General features: G+C 47.1%; 1 protein-coding gene across 2 annotated transcripts in view; it reads left to right on the forward strand.

The window, feature by feature from the left end:
- TTC4 (tetratricopeptide repeat domain 4) overlaps positions 1 to 22,228 on the forward strand; it is a 501,109-nt gene that overhangs the window by 83,004 nt on the left and 395,877 nt on the right. For both annotated transcript variants that reach the window (XM_069642123.1, XM_069642122.1), the window contains exon 2: positions 19,695 to 19,812. In XM_069642123.1, the coding sequence (XP_069498224.1) occupies positions 19,695 to 19,812 (118 nt within the window). The remainder of the gene's footprint in view (positions 1 to 19,694; positions 19,813 to 22,228) is intronic.

Consider the following 22,228-nt stretch of genomic DNA (forward strand, 5'->3'; position numbering starts at 1 on the left):
GGGGTCTGGTTTTCAGTTGCTTGTCCCTAGGGTTTCCCTGTCTCCTGCTTGTATAGGCAAAGTGACATCCGAGATTTTTACAAGCTGGGCGGAAGTACTCTGGACTTGCCCCTCTATCGGGATAGGCCAGGCTACAGGTGTTCCCTCCTGCCTACAGGCTGATTGTTTCAGGGGAACTGACATCATTTTATGTGTGTGCATTTATGACTTCCTTTGTCTCACCACAGTTACATTTTACCAAAATAAGTTATGGAGCACAACTTCAAATCTACACTAGTCACCATCATAAACAGATATGCAGATTCTATATTTCAAAGGGAATCGGACAGTCTAATCGCCAACTCTGTGCGAGGTAGCATCGGTTTTTGGCACAATTATGTCATTTTTAGGAGACACATAATATCTGAAAGTCTGCAAATGGCTACACATATGCCCAATAATAGTTTGCATATTTTCACCAAGTTCTATATCGGTATCATTTATACTTCACCCATAAATTCATTTTTCCTGCCATTCTAGTACCCTAGGTGCTAGCAACATGCACTTGGTCTTATTTTGCTTGTTTAAAAATCCCATAAAATACTGGCATAATATAGACTTACTGCTTATTTACGGTGCTGAAACAAATGTCTTAATGTACAATAGTTATTTTAAATTCAATGGGCTGGATTAGCCACCTATGTGGGCGGTCCTACCACCCCCACAAATTGTCTTCCCCTGGGTCAGTTTGAATAAAGGGTTTTGATGACGCCCTTTGAAGCCATGCAGTTGGGCTGGGGAGGGGTGTCAAACGAAATCACACCTCTTGGTGAAAATGCTAGTTCCCCTTGGGTCCTTTTGGTAGGGCTGCTGGCCAGTCTGATGAGGCTGCTAACTGTCATGACCCACCTCCTAAAACCCCCCGGGCAGGCCTATAAACCAGGAGGGGTCTCGGCTCAGGCCCCCAACAAGCTAAGACATCCTTTGCTCAGGCCCTCTTGGAGCCAGTCCTGGCGCCTTTGGCGCCAGTCTCATACTTAATGAAGACTTGTGTTTGGGAACTACTTTATTTGACGCCAGTCAATATGGGGGCACCCACATAGCTTGGTTCCTTGGAACCAAGCTATGCGGTATAGTGTTTTGGTTGTGGTAGCCTAGGGACTACTTTACCTGGACTTTTTTCTTGATGCTATTTAAACCATGCCCGATTTGGAGAACACGCTTCGCGTTCCTTTGCAATCCTGCAACATGACGCTCATTGTGTCCAGCAGCATCTGCGAACCTCGGAAGAACCGCACCTGAAAAAAACAAAGGAACATCGTTAGTAGCAGCAGCATACCTGTGATTCCACCGCTAGCTGCCCTCTGCTCCAGCAAACAGCATCCAAGGAACAGCGAGCCTACCGGATCGTCGGGCCTGCTAAAGAAGAGGAACAAGACATTAGACTTTCACAGTTGTACCGGCAGCTTACCTCTCGAGTTGCCCATCGGCCAGCACCGCCTTGGAACTTCTTGCTCTGCTGAGCACCGCAAGCTACGGGAAACAAAAGCCAAACAGGTTAGCTAAGGCAAGGCATTTTAGCGCTGCGCATAGTGCCTACTTACTGCATCAAGGCGCTCTCACCATAATCACCTGCCGGTGATTCCGAATTCAGCCAACGTTCCACCGTGAACTTCCACGCACCTAAGGAGAGAGAAAAGACATTAGTGCATTCAAGAAAGGCTTACAGTATAACAGTAATAAGACCTACCTGAAAGACTTAAGAGGAGCATCAGTGAAGTAACTAGATCGCTCTCGCCCACAAGGACAACGCGCCCCTGCAAGAAGGCAGGACGGAGAGCATGCCAAAACCCATAACAAGGTGAGGAAAGGTCCGGGGAGGGGCTAAGGGCATATCGGGTGTTGGGAGGCTTTTACCCCAGTTGCCCAGTCTTGAACATTGCCCACCTGTTTTCCAGGCAAAACTTCCCCGCTGATAATACCAGGGAGCGTCTGAGAAGGGCACCAGAGTCCCCGCAGCTGGGTGGCGTCCCCGTGGATACCAGGTGAGCGTAACACTAACTCCCACACTTCGGCCCTTTCATATGCCCATGGGGCTGGCTCACTTGTGGAGGTAATTATTTTCCCATGGAAGGCAGGGTTGGTTTCCAAGGTTTTTTTTTCTTTCTTTCATAGAAACCAAGTCTTTTTGTGAATACAGATAATGCACATTTTAGGTAGCCATGTCACTGCAAACACCCCCCACATATACAATACTGTTTCTGTGCAAGCAACACTGTCATTCGTCAGTTCAATTTTAAACAGCATACTTCTGATTTTCAGAAGAGCAAATTCACACATGTTTATTTCAGTTCATTTTGCGTTTACAAATGCGTTTTTTTCTTTTGTTTTTTTTTTTTGCTGCACACATTTTCTTGTTAATTAACCTTCTGTAGTGCTTTTACAGATAAGGTCATTTCCTGGGCAGCGAGATATACTGCCAAGCATTTCTTTGAAATTGACATGAGAAAAAGAAACTCTGCGTTATTTCTTTCATTTACTGCAGTTTGTGCGCAAGGGTTTATAGAAAAAGAAAACGCAAGCTGTGTTTCCATGGAAAACCGAATTCTTGGCCTTTCAAGTGATTTCCCAGTACATCTGCTGTTCTTTGGCGCCAGGCTCATAACCATCATGAAGACCAACATTAGAAATGGGACTATTTACTTGGGACTATTTAACTTGGGGGGGGGGGGGGGGAGGAGAGGGGTGGTGCAGCCAACATGGAGGCACACACATAGCTCAGTTACAATGAACTGAGCTATGCGGTCTTGTCTTTTGGGTGTGGCAGGCCTGGGACTATTTTACCTTGACTACTTTACCTGAGACTATTTAAACCGCACCCAAACAGCAGAACATGCTTTGCGTTATTCTGCTGTGGGCAGCGCACGCTCACTGTGTCCAGTTCTTTGATGCCAGCTTACCTGAAACCAAGGACCTGCAGAGGGAGAAAGAACACTTTGAAACTTACCTGGAACAGTATCATCTTCAATCCATCGCCGACTTCAGTTCCACTCACCTGAAGGTACGAACTCCATCCGGCACTGCATGTATCCTGGAAAGAGGAGAAAGAAAGACAGCATTAGTAAGCGTTTACTCACATTTCATCCCGAATGAAGAAAGCCACACAATTCTTACCTGGGTAGTCATCTCCTGGTCAGTATCATTGCTGGAACATTACGGTGCTCGTAGAGGAACATCGCAACCTGCAAAGAGAGAAAAGACACAGGTTAGTAATATAAAAGGCGAAACAGCGCCGCGCATCGCGCATTACTCACCGGACAGCATCGCGCACACCGCGCTTTCGCCTACCAGCCCATGCTCATCTTCAAACTGCATGACAACACCAAAATACCTTTCCATACTTAAAAGGAAAGAAGCAAGACATTATTATTCGAACTAAGAGGAACATAAGAACCGCATATAAAGACTGTAAACCAGCAAACCTACGGAGTCGCAGTAGGCCTGGATTCCCACAGGGGGGGCTTGCACCAGTGAAGTAACTTAGTCGCTGCTCGCCCCCCACATCTACGCACCCCTGCCACGAGGAGCAGGACGGAGAATCCACCTTTTACAATATTAAGGTGAGGAGAGGGCCCAATGAGGGGAGGAAGGAGTTGAGGCCAAGGGAGGTGGGAAAACATAAAGACAATCTGGTATTGTATCCAGCTCTCCTATATTGCAGACCCATCTTTAACTGGAGGCCTTACCAAGGGACTGGGAGAGGGTTCGAGAGTGCAAATCATCCAACACGGGCAGGGTGGCGTCCCCGAGGATACCATGTGAGTGTAACAGGTACTCAGCAGAATTAAAGCATGCCAGGGTGGGTTTCCGTGAAGGGCACCACTTTGTGATGTTTTTAAATGAAATCAAGAGCAAATTGCAAAGCGGTCTTGGATATCATATGTGCAGCTTTAGTATTGAGAAAACAGAACAGCAAATGTGGTGGCGTTCTGCATGCAGGTCATTTTCACATGATTTCAAATGGAGGTAAAACAATGCAGAGCACTTCTTCTGGTAGCATTCTTGTGTTTAGTGCTCGCCACCCTTATGCGCCATGGAAAGAAAAGAACTGCAGTTTTTCTGCATTATTTCCATGCGGTTTTTGTTGGATGGGGATTTCTGCAAGGGCCTTAAATGTACCCCAAATCATGAACATCATCCTCATATCTTTCATCATCTCTTCATACCACTCTTGTTTCGATATTGCTAAATCATATATTTCACAAATCATTTCCTGGTCATCCACATCATCCTCAGTGTCCACATTGTTTGTCATTCTTGATAAAGAATCTGCTGCATAGTTTCTCACACCCGGGATGTATGTCACAGAAAAATCAAATTCTTGAGTCTTGTATCTCCTTATCCTGCCCGATACTTTGTCAAGACCCTTTGTTGAAAACACTTCCACCAACGGTTTGTGATCCGTATGTAGCTCAAATTTAACTCCCCCAGATAAAGCTTCTATGTTTGTCTGTACCCCATCTTGTTGCCAGTGCTTCCTTCTCAATAGTTGCATAAGCTTTTTCTGCTCCTTTAAGCAACCGAGATGCAAACGCTATAATATACTCCTTTCCGTCATGGATCTGTGTCCGAACCGCTCAAAGTACCACTAAACTGGCATCTGCAGTGATCTATGTGCGTCTCCCCCCTCTCATAATTCTGTAAAGCTGGTGCTGTAGCCAAAGCTTCCTTCATATATTGAAATTCATTCTCACATTCTTCATCCCATATGAACTTCTTGTTCATCTTTATCATATTCCTTAGAGCCACGGTGTGATTGGCAAATCCTCGAATAAACTTAGAGTAATATTCTGCCATACCTAAAAAAAAATAATAATAAATAAATAATTGAAATAAATAAATAAAAATACAAAAAAAAGTTCTGAGTTGCTCCTTGCAGTTTGGCTTTACCATGTGTTTTATTGCATCCGCCAGATCCCTCTTTGGTGCAATCTCGTCTTTGGAGATCACATGTCCTAAATATTCAATCTCTTTCCTATTGATTTATGACTTTTCTTTACTGAGAGTCATCCCTACATTGTGCAATTTCTTGAACACTTTTTCTAGCCTTCTGTTATATTCTTCTTCATTTTCAGCTTACACCAGGATATCGCCTTGAAAGAAGATAACTCTCGCTTTTCCATCCAGAATACGGTACATAATCTTCTAAAGCAGCTGATATTAGTCCAAACGGCATCCTGCGATATTCGAAAAGCCCTTCTGGAGTAATGAATGCTGTCAACTGCCTCGACTCTTTGTGTAACTTTACTTGCTGATAAGCAGCTGTAAGATCAAGTGTAGAGAATACTTTTGCCGACCCCATTGTCGAAATAAACTCCAGTATATTTGGTAGCAGAGGTCTTTCAGGAATTATGCACTCATTTAGTTCTCTTCAATCAATGCACACTCTGACCTTCCCTGAACTCTTCCTTACCACAACCAAGGGGGAAACCCACTCAGATGCATCAATGCTTTCAATAATCCCTTGTTCTTCCAACTTAAGTTAAATTTTTACTTCATCTTTCATTGCTAATGGGACATTACGCAGTTTCTGCGCCACTGGTTTGGCACCTTGTTCAAGTAATATGCGATGTGTGAATCCATTCACACAGCCGATGTCATTCTTGAATATTTCAGTTTGTATTTCCTCTTTGTTCATCTCTGGACCTTCAATCAAAAAAACTCCTGCTGCTGCATTGGCATCCAGTCGGACCTTTAACAATCTTTGTGTCCAGCTGAGAAGAGATGTCCCTCTCCTTGATACATAAATGCGTCTTTCTGCCTGTCTGTCCTTGAAAACCAGAGTTGCTGTAAACCATCCAATTAGTTCAATTTTCACACCGCCATAAGCTCTTGGTTTTATATCAACTTCATGTAAATATTTTGGTCCATATTTCTACAATTTGACCTCAGGAATTAGTGTGTATTTGGCTAACGAATCTACCATAATAACTATTGGGTTACTATTGACCATGATAGTGGTTTTCAGACTATCCAGATCTTCATCTTTTCCCTCTAGTGCCGACACACACTCGTAGCCTTCGTCACTGTATTAATTTCCAATCCAATTCATCGCAGCATTCCTACTCTTGCAGCATCTAGCCAGATGTCCTCTTCCACTGTGGTTCCTGCATATGATCCTTAAGCCAGGGCAATTCAGACTGTTAGCCCAAAGGAAGGGCTATCGCACCTCTAGCACGTTCTCCACAATATTAGTCCTCTTCCTCCTGTCCACCTCGTCCACGGGGTTGATATTCAGTATTGAGTCTTCTGTCCTTGTTCATCCCTTCTCGGTTATCTCTATTCTCACTGTTAAACCTGCTTTCATTATTGAACCTGGCATCTCTATTGTCGCTGCTTCCTCTCCTTCTATTTTGATTACTCAGGTTTGCAATCACTTCTTCGCTGGCTGGCTGCACCGTATTCACTGCGTGCCCTAACTGCAATTGCTTTCACTCTACTTTTCAATGTTTTCACACACTTCTCCGTGTGTCCAACCTCCTTGTCCATCCTGAGTACAGCATCTACGGTTGGATCATCCTCTGTCCACAGTTTCTCTCGTACTTTGCTTCTGTTACGTTCTAACATATATTGATCTCTCAATCTCTCTTTTAGCTGTTGGTTAAATTTGCACGTTCTGGCCAATTTCCCAAAAGCTGTGATGTATTGTTCAACACTCCCCCCTTCATCCTGGATTTGTTTTCCAAACTTCTATCGTTCTAAAATTGTACTTCTTTTCTTCTCGTAATGTGTATTCATTTTCTGGATGGACTTCTGATATTCGTTCATATCCCCACACTCATCGACAACCAGTTCAGGTAGATCTTCAAATTTCTCTTGGCCAGCCGGACCTAAACAATGTAAAAATGAAATCCTTTTTTTCTCTCCACGCTGTAATTTGTGCCACATACTACGTTGGCATAGTGTTTGAATGTCTTAAGCCATCTTTTCCATGGCAGAGTAGGCTCCTCAACCTCAGGCAAAAACATTGCAGGCGCAGGAACACTCTGTATTGACATGGCTCCTGCACCCCTAAGTGTAGCCATTCTGATGTGTTTACTGACATGGTGGTACACCTGAAGTATTCAAATTTAATGCGGTCTTCCTTACTCGGGTAGTTTATATTTGAATATATGTGTTGCTAAATTTCCAGGCTATTATAACTTCCTTCCTGTACTTAACTTGTTAATGGTTTATTATTTGATTTGGTGCTAATGTTTCGTTTATTTTGCTTTCTCTCTCAAACAATGAAAAAATACAAATAAATATGAAGCAAACCCAATACTTGGACGAGGAAGAGGCTGTGTTGGAGCCTGTAATGTTGCCTGACTCCTTAAAATGGGCGCACGTAACGTGAGATGACTTGTGTCATAGGGTCCCTTTTTCTAACGTCCACTTGAAGTGTAGGCGGACGCTGGAAGGAGTTTACATATGCGCTTTATTAGAGAAAAAAAACATATATGATAAACTAATGGGTAAAATGGGGATATGAACGTAGTCTCTCTCTCCGCGACCTTTGGTTTCTTCCAACCGACTTGCTAGCACTTCTCTCTCCATTCCATTCTGGAATCTGTTCCTGCTTTCTCAATTATCCACGATATTACACTTAAGTTGTCTGCTTTAAAATGAGCAACACACCTAAAAGGGACTTACACAGAAACTGCAGTCACCTACTGTAAACTCCCTTCTTAGGAAACATCATCTGATCCTTGTTCTGAGTCTGGTTAGTTTTACCAATTAGTAACAATTTATTTTACACTTGCAGTACTTGCTTACATGTGGGCGTTCACCTAAGTTAAGAGATCGTGGGGAGCCTGCAGCCACGTCATATCGGGGGGTCTGTTACCTTAAATCAATGCGTATTCAGAAAGGGACCAGGTTTCTCATTTGGGGGCGCTGTGTGCCTAGACAATCCAGCATTGCTGACACTTTGTGATTTTGGAGTGGGATGACCAGATCACATTTGCTTGTGGTCACATTCCCTCCTGTTTCTGCAAAGTCGAATGAGAAGGCTTGTTGTTTTACTTCCTGCACACAGGAGCCAAGTGATGGCTCTCAAGGATCCTTGATAATTGCAGACTTGTAGATTAACTTTTGGGATCCTATCGTGTTTAGGCCTTGGAGGCCATGAGGCAAAACCAATAATTGTAATCACACTCTGAGAGCAAAGGGCTGTAAAGTCTAATGGTAATTATCTGATCCACTCTTCTCCCTGACATCTCTTATGGCCAACAGTACTTAAGTTGAGATTTAAATGAAATTGGATTTAATATGGTACTTTACTATGGTGTTGCCACAGGATGTCAATCCTCTGAACACCTATTCAAACTATTGTACGATAACCACTGACATATTGAGCTAAATGTAGCTCATTTAGACACTTCACAGGTTTCAGAGCAGACTCCTTCACTCTTGGACACGGTCGAAAATCTATTTTCTTATCCCATGCATTTAATTTTCACCTCTGTTCCTCTGCATGGCATTCTCTACTGAAAATTGATCAGAATATGGAACTTGATCTCCAGAAGCCAATGGATACAGTGATACAATAGAAATTGCAGTGCCCTCAAACATCTCTATGCGAAAGGTAACACCCCTTGAAAGAGATGCCAGCTTGATCTTGTCTGGAAATATATAAACTATCCCAAAAGGGCATAAACCTCACCTGGGGATTCAGTTACGGCAACTGTGTTGATTTAATGAGACATCTGGCAAATATTCTGGACCTTCCTGAATAGCCCAAGTCCTCTAGAGAACAGATCTGCACTGAGAGGATGGGCGCAAAGGCCCCTTGTACAACATAAACATCTATGTTCATTAAATGCAAAAAGGGTATACTTGATCGTCTACCAATGCAGAACGTGAAAAACAATGTTGTGAGCACCTACAAAGCCTAGTCTTCCATACAGAAAGCATTTTTATTAATTCATTAATGGTTCTCCCCAAGACCTGCAATGATCGGGGCTGTTTTGCTCGTTCGGTGTCCTCGGGCGATTCCATCCAGGAAGTTGTGGCATCTTCTCACTCCATTGACAGAACGCATCTCTCCTCCAGATTGCTTTAGAAGTACATCGTGAGCGCCACAATTTCCAAAAATCTGAGTTGTGTGGATGTCCCCCCACCCTCATCTTTCCTTTTTGAAAAATCGAATCAAGGGTGGTGCAATATGCAATTAACCCGAAATGGACCTCAGACCCATCAGTTTTACAGACTGTACACCAGCTAAAAATACAGTTTTGCAGGTGCCCCATTGTCACATCGCAGCCTTCCCATGATTACAGCGCCATGCCCTCCTGGAGACTTACTTGGAGGCTCATGGACAGGAAGTGCTGGGGCTCCCACGATGCGCTCCGAAGCGTTGACCCCGGTTCATGGGAGCCTCCATTTTTCGCACTGTGAACATGCGTGCGGGACCAGCAGCCCTTTTTCGTGCATATGCAGTGAAGTTGGTGTTGGCGGTCGCCACACGCCAGCCTCCAGGAGTATAAAGATGCCCGGGCCAGTTCCCAGCGCGTCACAGCCTTTTCTGAAAGGCCGGCTAGTTGCTGCTGGTTCTGCCTGCTGTTGCTTATTTTGCCTTGTGCCTTGCTTGTTTCTTGCTGCTGGCCCTGCCTGCTGCTGTTCTCCTTTGCCTTGTCAGTCCTTTCCTGCTGCCTTGCCTTTTTATGCTTCTGATCTTGTCATTATTTCTGCTCTGCGTTTATGCTGCCTTTTTGCCTTGGAGGCCATGAGGCAAAACCAAGAATTGTAATCACACTCTGAGAGCAAAGGGCTGTAAAGTCTAATGGTAATTATCGGATCCACTCTTCTCCCTGACATCTCTTATGGCCAACAGTACTTAAGGTGAGATTTAAATGAAATTGGATTTAATATGGTAATTTACTATGGTGTTGCCACAGGATGTCAATCCTCTGAACACCTTTTCAAACTATTGTACGATGACCACTGACCTATTGAGCTAAATGTAGCTCATTTAGACACTTCACAGGTTTCAGAGTAGACACCTTCACTCTTGGATACGGTCGAAAATCTATTTTCTGGGGATTCCAAGATGGCCGCTCGTAGTGGGTAGACGTGCCCACGGAGCTCCCGAGCCCTAACGTTGGGGGAGGCCCACCACCCTGCATTTGCGGCGATCAGGTGCCCGTTAAGGAGCTTTAGGGAACCTCCGAAGTGCCGGGGAATCGTCAACGCCTGGACCGGCGAGAGTTGCAGAGAGTTGAAGACGGACAGAGTTTTGGCCCTGGTGAGCGTCGGAGCTAGAGGCGACCTGGGAGGAGTCGTGCTGGTCTACAGAGTGGGGATCGGGGCCGCGCTGAGAGGGCTGTTCGGAGCAGAGGAGGTGTCACCCAGAACCGGGAGAGTGGAGCTGCCTGATCCCAGGGATCTCGCGACAGGAGTGAGCCCCAACCCGGAGCACAGCTGCAGGGTGGAGACCAGTGGCTTGGAGGTGGGAGTCCCGGGCGGCGTCCCGGCGCCGCGGCCTGCCGGAGCAGGGGGAGGCGGCGAGCCCCCGACAGCACAGGTGGTGCTGGGAAAGGCAGAGGCAGACGAGGGGAGCAGCTCCCATCCGGAGGAGCGGAGACGGAATCTGGGGACCCCCAGGGGTACAGGCACAACGGTGGGGCCGGCCCGGGCTGATTCTGGGGCCCGACCCGCCGACGCAGGAGGCGGCATTGGGCACGGCGGGGGGCCCGTGAAGCGCAGCGGCAGACCCGAGGAGTCGAGCTGGAGCCTGGCGCAGCAGGAGAGGTGAAACGCTGCATCGGTGAGGACAAGATCTCACCCCGGGCGTGGAAGAAGGAAGCGCTGGCAGGGTGGGGCCCGGCTCTGCGCCGGGCCACACCACAGGATCCGCGCTCGGGTGGAGGTAGGAGGCGGCGAGGAGCACCAGACCTGGCCCCGTGGCACTGGAAAGAGGGGCCCGCCAGAGACGGGAGGTTTTTCAGTGGAGGTAGCCCCTGGAGAGGCCCTGGGAGGACGCTTTCAATAGGAGGGCCCCGGGGAGGTTACTCCATCCCTGGGCTATATTGGACTTTCAAGCATTGGAAGGTGGCTGCTTAAGAGAGTCTTGCTTGATTTGGAGAGGGCTGCAAACTGTAAATAGGCGACCTGGTAGAAATTGCCGCCAGTGGGAGGAAGAACTCAGGGGCACTCCGCGCGCTTTGAGGGGCTGACGTGTGAAGAAGGCCTCCGAAAGGACTGGTGCCTGCAGCTGTTAGAGCCCCACGTAGTGTGGCCAGCCGAAGAAGTGGAAGGGCTCCTACTAGATGATGGCCAGGAAGCCCAAGGTGAAAGGTGGGAAGGGTGAGGTGTCCCATGGCGACAGTTCTGGTACGCTCCCCTCTATGTGGCCGGGACAGGACAAGATAGAGCTGGCTAAGTTGGCAGGGGCAGGCGAGTCAAGGTAGCCTTCTCCTGCGACGGAGGGGGGTGTGCGGCCGGGATGTCACGGGACGAACTGAAGGGAGAAATGCAGGCCCTGCATTCTAGCATAACCAAGACGTTTCAGGATCAGTTTCAGCTTCTTCGGGCGGATCTCAATGCGGCGATGGGAGAAATCAAACAGGAGCTGCGGCAGCAGGGTGAGAGGACGGATGTGCTGGAGAGAGGGCTACAAGAGCTGGACAAGGAGGTATCCGCGAATAGCGAAGCAATAGAGCGACTGGATGTAGCCACTCGCAACCTGGAGAACCAGATTGAGGATATGGAGAATAGATCTCGGCGAGTGAACATTTGAATTAAAATGCTTCCAGAGACGGTCCAGGACAGGGACCTCATGAGGGTCGCCCAATCGATTTTTGCAGAAATCCTGGGGTTCTCGGCCCCGGAGGAGATAGAGTTGGATCGCATACACAGAGTGAGCAGAGGGGGGCTGGGGTCCCAGGCCAGGCCCCGGGACGTTCTGGTGGCGTTTGCCAGGTATGCCCAAAAGGAGGAAATTCTCCGGGAGGCGAGGAAGCAGGAACCGATAAAGTATCAGGAGCACCGCATAGTGCTATTCCAGGACCTGGCGGCAAGCACTTTGGTGAAGAGGAAGCTGATGGCCCTGATCATCAAGTCGTTGAATGAGAAAGGGATCAAATATAGATGGACATTTCCCTTTGGCTTGGTGTTTGATTGGGGAGGGTCTCGGAAGCGAATCACCATGGTCCAGGAGGGCGTGGACTTGTTTGGCCTCGAGGTCGATGAGGTCGCCATTAGCTCGGGGAGGTCAGCTGCGGCAGCCACCCCAGAGGCCAGGCCATGGAAGTGGTCTACGGTGGGGGAGAAGAGAAGGAGGGTGAGGCAAGGAGGCAAACTGCGATTTGGGAGAAATCCGGGTAACCCCTCAGAGGGGGACCAAGCAGCACTGGGAGAGTCTCAGACATAGATTTGGTTCAGGGGTGGTGGGCCAACAAAAGGAGTTATGGGGCAGGAGGGAGGACCCATCTGTGAATCGGTAAGGGTGAGATTACCCGAGGGGAGAGATGGGGGGGGTGGCGGGAAGGGTACACTCTTCAGGGGGGGTGGAGAGGAGTTTGGGGGGTGGGGGGAGTCGGGCAGCAGGTGCGGTGGACAGAGTTCGGAAGGTGTTGGTTGCAGCTCCTGCAGGCCGAGTGGTCGACTGGAAGGCAGAGGGGGTTGAATGGACAGCCTGCAATGGAGGTGCTCATTGGTGGGGGGGGGCTTCCGGGTTTTTTTTTTTTGCCCGATCCGCCACCACGTAACTTCAAGTGCTTAACACATAATGTGCGGGGGCTTAATACCCCCCAGAAAGGGAAGAAGCTCGAACACTTTACTAGAAAGGAGAACCCGGATGTCTTGGGGTTGCAGGAAACGCACCTTCGACCTACGGATCAGGGCCTTAAACTCCGGGGTTACGACCAGATCTTACCCGCGTCGGGGGGGGGGTGAACCAGGTCAGGGGGAGTTGCTCTAGCGATCAAAGCACCAGTGGGCCTCAAGATATTGGAGAGCGTACGAGACAAAGGGGGTAGATACATCCTGGCTATAGGATCGTACCAGGGGAGGCAGTACAAATTAGTAGTAGCGTACGGTACGAACGCAGCACAAGAAGACTTTTTTGGGAGACTCCTTGGTCTGATAGAGCAGAAAGCGCAGGGCCATATCATCTTAATGGGGGGCCTCAATATAGCATGGGAGGAGGACAGGGACCGCTCGTGCCACTCAAGGGGAGGAGGTGGGGCGGTGATGTCGGTGGTTCTCCGGAATCGAATACAGGAAGCTGGACTAAAGGATGTTTGGCGGGAGATAAAGGGCGAGGAGGAGGGATTTACTTTTCTGTCGGGAGTTCACGGTTCGCAGTCAAGGATCGACTATATATGGGTGTCCTCTTGTCTAGTGGGTAGGGCACGGGAGGTCGTGACAGGTCTCATTGGTATTGCAGATCATAAGGTAGTTTCTATGGTTTTGGATCTGGGCCCGAAGGAAAGAGGGGTGTGGTCCTGGAGATTTCCGGGTCATCTCCTCAGGTACCCGATTATCAGACAGGATATAGAGGCAAAGATCAAGGACTTTTTTCATTAACAACTGTAGAGTGGAAACGGGGGAGGAGATGAGGTGGGATGCCTTTAAACTGTGTTACGGGGGGGGGAACTCAGAGCGCTGGTGGCACATAGAGAGAGGCAATTGAGAGCGTTGGAAGTGAAACTGGAAGCGGAGGTGGAAAAGGCGCGATGAAGGGTGGGGGCGGCGCCCTCCAGGTCTTCTATGAGGGAATACCGCAGGGCACTGGGACAGCTGGAGATTCTTCAGACCAAAAGGGTGGAGGGGGCTCTCCTGTGAGTACGACAACATTACTACGTGAAGGCCAATAAAGCAGATGCTCTATTAGCGCGATTTTCGCGAGGTGCTAAGGCCAAAAATGCGATTACTGCCCTGAGGATGGAAGGGGGGGACAGGGTTTTGGAGGCGGGGGAGGTAAGGGAAGCGTTGGCTTCTTTTTATGAGGTTCTTTATACATCGCAGAACCCCCGGGAAGGCTTACAGGATGAGTTTCTGGATAAGATTGGGCTGGAGAGGATAGGGAGTGAAGCACAGGAGGGGCTGAACAGGGAAATTACAGAGGAGGAGGTGAGGAGGGTGATCAGGGGGCTACCGCTGAACAAGGCACCGGGCCCGGATGGTTATAGCGCAATCTTTTATAAAACCTTTGTGAATATCCTGGCCCCGCAGTTGACGCACCTTTTTAACGTCTTTCGGGAGACAGGGAGAATTACCCCCTCCATGGAGGAGGCTCGGCTAACCCTTGTTCTCAAGGCGGGTAAGAACCCGGAGGAACGAACATCTTTTAGGCCTATAGCGCTGATTAATATTGATGCCAAAATCTTCACTAAGGTATTGGCGAGAAGGTTAGAGGGTTTCCTCCTCGACTTGATCCACCCGGAACAAGCAGGGTTTGTTATGGGCCGGCAGACTGCAGACAATATAAGAAGAATTGCGCATCTGGTTGAAAAGTCTCATAGAACGGACACCCCCGCGGTCCTTCTTTCGCTAGATGCTGAAAAAGCTTTTGACCGCGTGGAGTGGTCCTTTCTATTTAAAGTAATGCAGAGGATGGGTATTGATGGGAGTTTTTTGCGCATAGTTCAGGCTAATTACCAGACACCTAAGCTGAGAATAGCGGTGAATGGAACGATGTCTAGACTCTCCGGGGTGACTAGGGGGACCAAGCAGGGCTGCCCTTTGTCCCCCATGCTTTATTCGATTTACCTGGAGCCTCTCTTGCAGGCGATTACAGAGGCGAAGGGGATAAGGGGCATTCCTTTCGGGGGGACAGAGCAGAAGGTTGCGGCATTTGCGGATGACCTGCTACTAGGTCTTGCGGCCCCGGCTTCATCTATCCAATTAAGCAGGAGCCTGTTAGAATCTTTCGGGGAGGCTTCTGGCCATCGGATTAATAATGCGAAGTCTGAGCTTTTGAACCTGACGGTAAAGGGCGCCGAGCAGACTGCTTTGAGGGAATCTACCCAGTTTATCTGGAGTCCGACTGGTATTAAGTACCTTGGGGTGAAAATGATGCCGAGGGTGGCGGGATGGTATAGAGCGAATTATCCCCCACTGTTAAAAAGTATCGATGGGGACTTTCGCCGGTGGAGAACTCCCCCGATAACGTGGCTAGGTAGGCTGGCGACGGTTAAAATGGTAACGTTACCCCGCCTGCTGTACCTCTTCCAAGCAATTCCTCAGGGGGTCCCCCGGGACTTTCTTAGAAAATTGGATTCGCTCACCAGAAACTTCTTGTGGGCGGGGAAAAAACCACGGATTAGCAAGCAATTATTGCAGGCACCTAGGCGGGAAGGGTGGCTAGCGCTTCCGAATTTTCAACGTTGCTATGAGGCGGCCCAATTAAGGGTGGGGAGGGAGTGGTTGTGTGAGGGGGAGCCCTCTCAAAATAAGCAGTGGGTGGACATGGATAGGGCGGTGGCGCACCGTAGTCTTGCGGAGGTTCTATGGCTTCCGAAAGGGCTGCACCCTGGTCATATTTACGAGAGCACCATTACTGGCCTGATGGTTCGGAACTGGGACAAATTGGTCAAATGCAATGGGATTACATTTCCTTCTCCATACACGCCCTTTTTTTGCAATAGAGTTTACGCCCGGAATGTAAGAGGGGGCTTTCCGTCAATGGGAGGACGGAGGCTGTAGGTGGGTGGGAGACATGTTCCGAGAGGGGCAGATACTCTCGTTTGAAGACTGTAAGAAGGAGTGCGGGGTGGGGGAGGGGGGTAGAGGCTCTGGTACACGCAGCTGCACCACTGGGTTATGCACCCATTAAATAGGCTGGCGGCCACTAGGGGAAGAACAAGGTTCGAAAAGTTTCTGCACTCGACCGATGGGTCTAAGGGTCTTATTTCCAATCTTTATAAGGTACTAGACGAAACCCCGGCTAGGGCCCCATGGCAGTATATGCGGAGATGGGATCGGATGCTAGGTAGACCAATAGAGCGGGAAGAATGGGTGCGTCTGTGGCGGGTAATCCCCAAGTTAGCGAGAGCTTCCCAGATCCAGGAAATGTGGTACAAGATTCTATTCGGTTGGCACTACACCACATCCAGGCTCAAGGAGATCTTTCCTACAACGTCGGGGAAGTGTTGGAGGGGATGTGGGATGGAGGGAACGGCACAGCATATTTGGTGGGAGTGTCCATATATTAAACCCTTCTGGGTGGAGGTGCAGAGGGCTCAAGAGCAGTTAAGTGGGCCAGGAAGTAGGTCTCCAGACGAGATTATTCTGGGTGTGGGGAGGGGCAACGGGGAGGGGGAGCCCAAATCACAGGAGAAAGCAAGAGTAATCTATGTCCAGGCTGCTATGACAGTGATAGCTCAGAGGTGGAGGAGTGGAGAGGTCCCTCTTCTTCAGGATTGGTTGCGGAAGCTTTGGGACATTGTGTCTGTGGAATGGGCCACCTATGCAAAGGATAATAAGTTGTAATCCTTCACAGGAGATTGGGAGGAAACCCTGTGTTTTTTGCAAGATGACTTTCGTATCGGCTGGCGGCCTCAACGCTTGCGACTATTGGACCTGAGGTGAGCACTGGTGGAGGGAAGGGGAAAAAGGGGGGGCTGCAGATGTAAGGAGCCAGGCACCACCTGGACTGTTTGAACTGTGTCTATCTGGGTTAGTGACAACTGAAGCTGCCTTGGGGGAATGGGGGGGGGTGAGTTTGGGGATTCAAGTTTCTTTGTTTGAAAATTAATAAAAAGAAGTTTAAAAAAAAAAAGAAAATCTATGTTCTTATCTCATGCATTTTATTTTCACCTCTGTTCCTCTGCATGGCATTCTCTACTTAAAATTGATCAGAATGTGGAACTTGATCTCCAGAAGCCAATGGATACAGTGATGCAACAGAAATTGCAGTGCCCCCAAACATCTCTTTGCGAAAGGTAACACTGACCCCTTGAAAGAGATGCCAGCTTGATCTTGTCTGGAAATATATAAACTATCCCAAAAGGACATAAACCTTACCTGGGGATTCAGTTACGGCAACTGTGTTGATTTAATAAGACATCTGGCAAATATTCTGAACCTTCCTGAATAGCACAAGTCCTCTAGAGAACAGATCTGTACTGAGAGGATGGGCGCAAAGGCACCTTGTGCACCATAAACATCTATATGTTCATTAAATGCAAAAAGGGTATACTTGATCGTCTACCAACGCAGAACGTGAAAAACTGAATGTTGTGAGCACCTACAAAGCCTAGTCCGCCTGCCTCCAGGAGTATAGCCTCCAGGAATATAAAGATGCCCCGGGCCAGTTCCCAGCGTGTCACAGCCTTTTCTGAAAGGCCGGCTAGTTGCTGCTGGTTCTGCCTGCTGTTGCTTATTTTGCCTTGTGCCTTGCCTGTTTCTTGCTGCTGGCCCTGCCTGCTGCTGCTGCTGCTCTCCTTTGCCTTGTCAGCCCTTTCCTGCTGCCTTGCCTTTTTATGCTTCTGATCTTGTCATTATTTCTGCTCTTCGTTTATGCTGCACCCCCACTTTTTGCCAGCTCCCTTTGTCTTCCTTCTGCTCTCTTGGGCCTTCCACGTGAGTGCCTCGCACTGCCTGACACCACGCTAATCCGTTGTTGGTCCTTCACTGTGGTGTTGAGAAGGAGGTCACGGTCCTTGGCTGTTGATACCAATATACGTGCACAGACCCGGGTTCAGAGGGTTTCTTCCCGCATTGCCCTATAGAGGACCGGCTCGGACATCGGGCCGAAGACCTACCCTGTACCGACAAAAGAGCAAAACATCAGGTACACAGGAGTCACAGGGGGAGGAGGGCACACCTTGACACCCGTACAAGTCTCCAATAACAAGACTGTTTTTTTTTTTTTTTACACTGATGGCACCAGTTGCAGAATGTGTTACCTTTTATTGGACTAATTGAAAAGTATATGCAGAGATGGAACAAAACATTAGCTTATGAAGTCCCACAGACCTCTTCCATCAGATGTTGCAGACTGAAATGATTTGTAAAGGAAAGCCACAGCACAGATTATTCTCAAAACGAAAACACATTTCATTAGGTGGAGGAACAGAATGAATGGAATGTGGTCCTGGAATTGCTTTCTTATCTGAAAGGCAATAAAATCACCTGGAAGCGGGGTGTGGGGGGACACAAGGGGTTGAAAACCGTACACATTCTGAGAGTTGCATTTAACAGAAAACAGGAGCAAATACATTTTCACATGTAACCATTGCATTAGGTGCAAGCAGTGTTAAGGTTGGCCCTGTTTTTTTCCTAAACTTACAAGAGTTGGGAAACTGGGTCAGTTTGTATTTTAAGTCTAAAAAAGTATTGTGCAACCTGTAACTAGCGTTGGGACGTTTTAGTGATTCCAATGCAGCAGCTAAGACTTCCTGGCTGGTGTATAATTTGGCAGTACACAAATGTGCTCTGAGGTTTGGATCATCAGTATTTAACTAAAAAATCATAAAAATAAAAACAGAACAATCTCGGGAGAAACAGGTTCTCACACAGATTATTTAATCTATTGTCATACCGAATGTCAATGAATCCAAGTGATTTGCCCGCGGCTGACATTACTGCGGGCAAATCGTTCACATGAGAAAGGTGCGAACTACCAAAAGTAGACGTATTCCATATCTATGACAGTAATCACTGCAGCTGTGCTGCGGTGATTACTGTCATAGATATGGAATAAATCGTCGGACCATCCCATCGAAAGATCGTTACCAGGTAAGAGAGTAACTTGTTCTTCTCATGCGAATGCACTTACATACTATGAGGGCTGCAGGGGTGTCCCCCGCAAAACCCCGCTCACTATACTTTACAGTAGTGAATACCCCCGCTCACTATACTTTAAAGACACCCTTGCAGCCCCAGCAGTTTTTTTTTTTAAATTTGTTTTCTTTTTTTATACTTACCTATAATGCTTATAAAGGTTCGAACTTTTGGTGTTTGAAGCTTTGGTGGTAGCATTTTTAGGACTTTTTGACCATGCAAACGTTTCCTAGTACAGGATAAATCCTACAAGTCAGTCAGTCTGTGCAGGTTTGCAATATTTAGAGGGCTAGAGTATATTTCAGGGAACTGACAGGGGCATTCCCTGGCGTGAAGGCTTCATAAGGGAGTACATCAGTTTGTCTTCCGGGTTTCCTCAATTTTGGGACTAAAACAATGTACTTGCTTTTTTCTTGGCATCTGTAGAAGACATAACAAAGAAGGTGGTTGTTGGTATGGGAGGAGTACACAAGCAGGCTACTAGCTAGGGTAAATTCAAGACTTACAGATTAGGTAGGGAAATGTGCACTTGTTCATTTCATTTTGTTTATTTTGTTCATTTCATTTTGTTTATTTCCTTTTGACTTCCATGGTCGATGTTCTGACTTGGTGAACTTGCTTGATAGATATTGCTATTCATGCTTAACTGGTGATGTTTTGCACCTGATGTGAAATAGCTTGTAATGTCAGTCGCAGATCGAGTAGGATGAACTCACATTAACCCTTGCCACAATAGTCTGCCTGTTTGCTGGTTAGAATTTTGAGACACCTACACAAATGCTATCTCATTCTCTTTCTAATCACATTAAATTGTCATTTGTTTTTAACACACTACTCATGCTTAAACGCATTATATCGTTATTTCTCAACTACAGTATGTACATTGCATGCCAGCACTCCGTGTTGCACAGCTTCTTATTGGGTACTCATTTTATGATTTGTAGGAATTTGACAAGATTCCAATTTTCCTGAAGAAAGCCCCCACTGAAATTGATCCTGAAAAGAATCCTGATCTGGCATGCCTTCAGTCAATTCTTTTTGATGCAGACCGATCTCCAGAAGGTACTGTGTAATTCTTTGACATGCATTCTCTGCTGTCTAACTTTGGAATAGGCTGTATTCCCAGACATCCAGTCAGTCTTCCTTCCTGCCTCCAGAGTCCAAAGATGAATCAAAGAAGGAGTCTTATTTCCTTCCTTGTAAAGGCAAAACGTCACAGGGGATTGGTACAACTAGCCAGCTGAAAGGGCTACAATCAGACTGTTTACAAAAGTTCCATTTGCCTTCTGAAATAAACAGAGTGCCTTGTTCTGCAGGAAATGGGGAGGACAGGAAGTTGTAAGGAGACTTCGAGAAACCAAGGGGGGGGGAGGACAGGAAGTTGTAGGGAGACTTCGAGAAACCAAGATGGAGGAACCTCTTTCTCGGCCTACCTTTCCCCTCTAGTGACTAACTCCACCACTTCCGACGTCTTCTGAGTTTAAAGGGACTCCAGTGGGCAGCATCCTAGTCTGAATGCGACTTTGTCATGTCAGTTCTGCCTTTGATGCACCGACTCCCAGCATATGACCTGGAGCTGCAGCGGGGGTCCTATTCCCTGGGAGGAAGGTGTTACCCTATCTGCAGGAGGATCAAAGAGGCAGCGTCTTGGCAACTGCCCCACGTGGCAGTTGTGGAGAAATCCAGACCAGGCCGCTACCACACAATACCCCTCTTGGGTCAAGAAAGATTCCCAGTTCACCTTGTCCATTCCACCCTAAAAGATTGGCACTCATTTGGCACTGGTGCTTTGGTGTCTGTCTGTCTCCCTGCCTTGGGAACCAGTATTGTTTGGAAAAAACCTAGATCAGTTGATTGGTCCCTTGCAACCCTACAGGGGTTGATGTCAATATCTGCCTACGAGAGTGAACACGTGCCAAAGTATTTTTTCCCAAGACTGCTCATTTACAGTGGTGTAACTGGCCCCAGAGTCCACAAGTGGGGGCATCACTACCCTGTTCACCACACAGTTGGAATACAGCTTTTTCCTCTTGGGCTTTCTCTTCACCACACTCAGTTCAACATCATGGTAATGAGTATTAACAACAACCTTGGAGACCTCCTCACTCTGGATTTACCAAAATGTCTGCAACACTTGCATAATTATAATGCTAAACAATTGGCACAGTTGTTTGAAAGATGATTCAGAGCCCCCAAAGCAGCAAGCAAAAATTGGAACCTGCTCTTCATTATACATGGAACTCTTTGGGCCCCAGAAAATATGAGGAATGCTGGAGATGTAAAACACAGGGATTCACATGAAAGTTGGAACCCTACCAGACCCTGTTTTCCCATTGCAGACTTAGTTATCAACATGGAAACTAAATATCCCCCTAAACTTTCTGCTTAAGATATTAAAAGGTACTATTTTACTTCCACAGAAGCAAAAGGGTTCCCCTTATTACAGTTCATGGTGGAACTCACTTGCTCATGCACTACAAAAGTACTTTAGTTGGAACAAAGTTTGACCACTCAAGATTTAATTAAATCGGGTCTCCATTTGCTTGACTCACCCAAGATCATTGGTTCTAAAACGCTCAAGAAAGCAATCATATAATCCATGTTCTCGGGATGCTTTTCATGATTGCACAGACCCCTTGAATGTGTTCTACTGATGAAGCCTCAGTCTCCTTAACATGCCGCTATTTAAAACCTCATAATGATTTGGGAGGTTATCCCTCTGCATAGTCACTTCCTCCCGCAAAACAAACTTTAAAAACAAATGTGTTTTACGGCATTTACTATGACAGTTGATGAAACCTGGTTCCCGAAACATTACTGATTAATCGCATTTGTTAATCAAACGGAACTAATGTGAGTAGCGGCGAAACATCGTTAACGCGTTCTAAACAGTCTACTTCCCATACATAGCTATTCCTCCGACTCAGTGAATATAATACACTCCGTTCTATTTGCGCCCTTTTTATTTTTTATGTTTTCTTGAAGTCTTATGATCTTTCTCATATTCCTTATTTGTTTACCTCCTTTTACTCGCTTTCATACTTTCCTCCACTCTCCTTATCTTCTCCTATCCTTCACGTGTCTATATCGCATTGCACTGTCTCAGCCAAGTTTATAAATGGACTGTTAAGCATGTACAGTGGACATGATTGGGCTGGAAACATGCCAAGCATTGTTACCAACCAACTTTAATGCACTTAATTATTGATCTATTAATTAAAAACATTAATAGTAACCAGATTCATACCCTTGAGCACTATCTGGAATTCACCCGGATAGCTTTGATTGACCCTTTTACTTGTTTGTATTCTTCACTCTCAATTAGAAGTGTAAAAAAGGCTCATGATGCATACCTAAAGCAGGCCCCTAGATGAGAACTCCCCACTAGCCATTGGCTAGTTACTATTGACTCTCGGCAAGTAAGAAATGGTGTGCTTTGTGCATGTGGAAAATTGAGATGGACCAGTGACGTTTTATG

The sequence above is a fragment of the Ambystoma mexicanum genome, chromosome 1q (assembly GCF_040938575.1).
Source record: "Ambystoma mexicanum isolate Mex_15411 chromosome 1q, UKY_AmexF1_1, whole genome shotgun sequence".
Taxonomy (NCBI): domain Eukaryota; kingdom Metazoa; phylum Chordata; class Amphibia; order Caudata; family Ambystomatidae; genus Ambystoma; species Ambystoma mexicanum.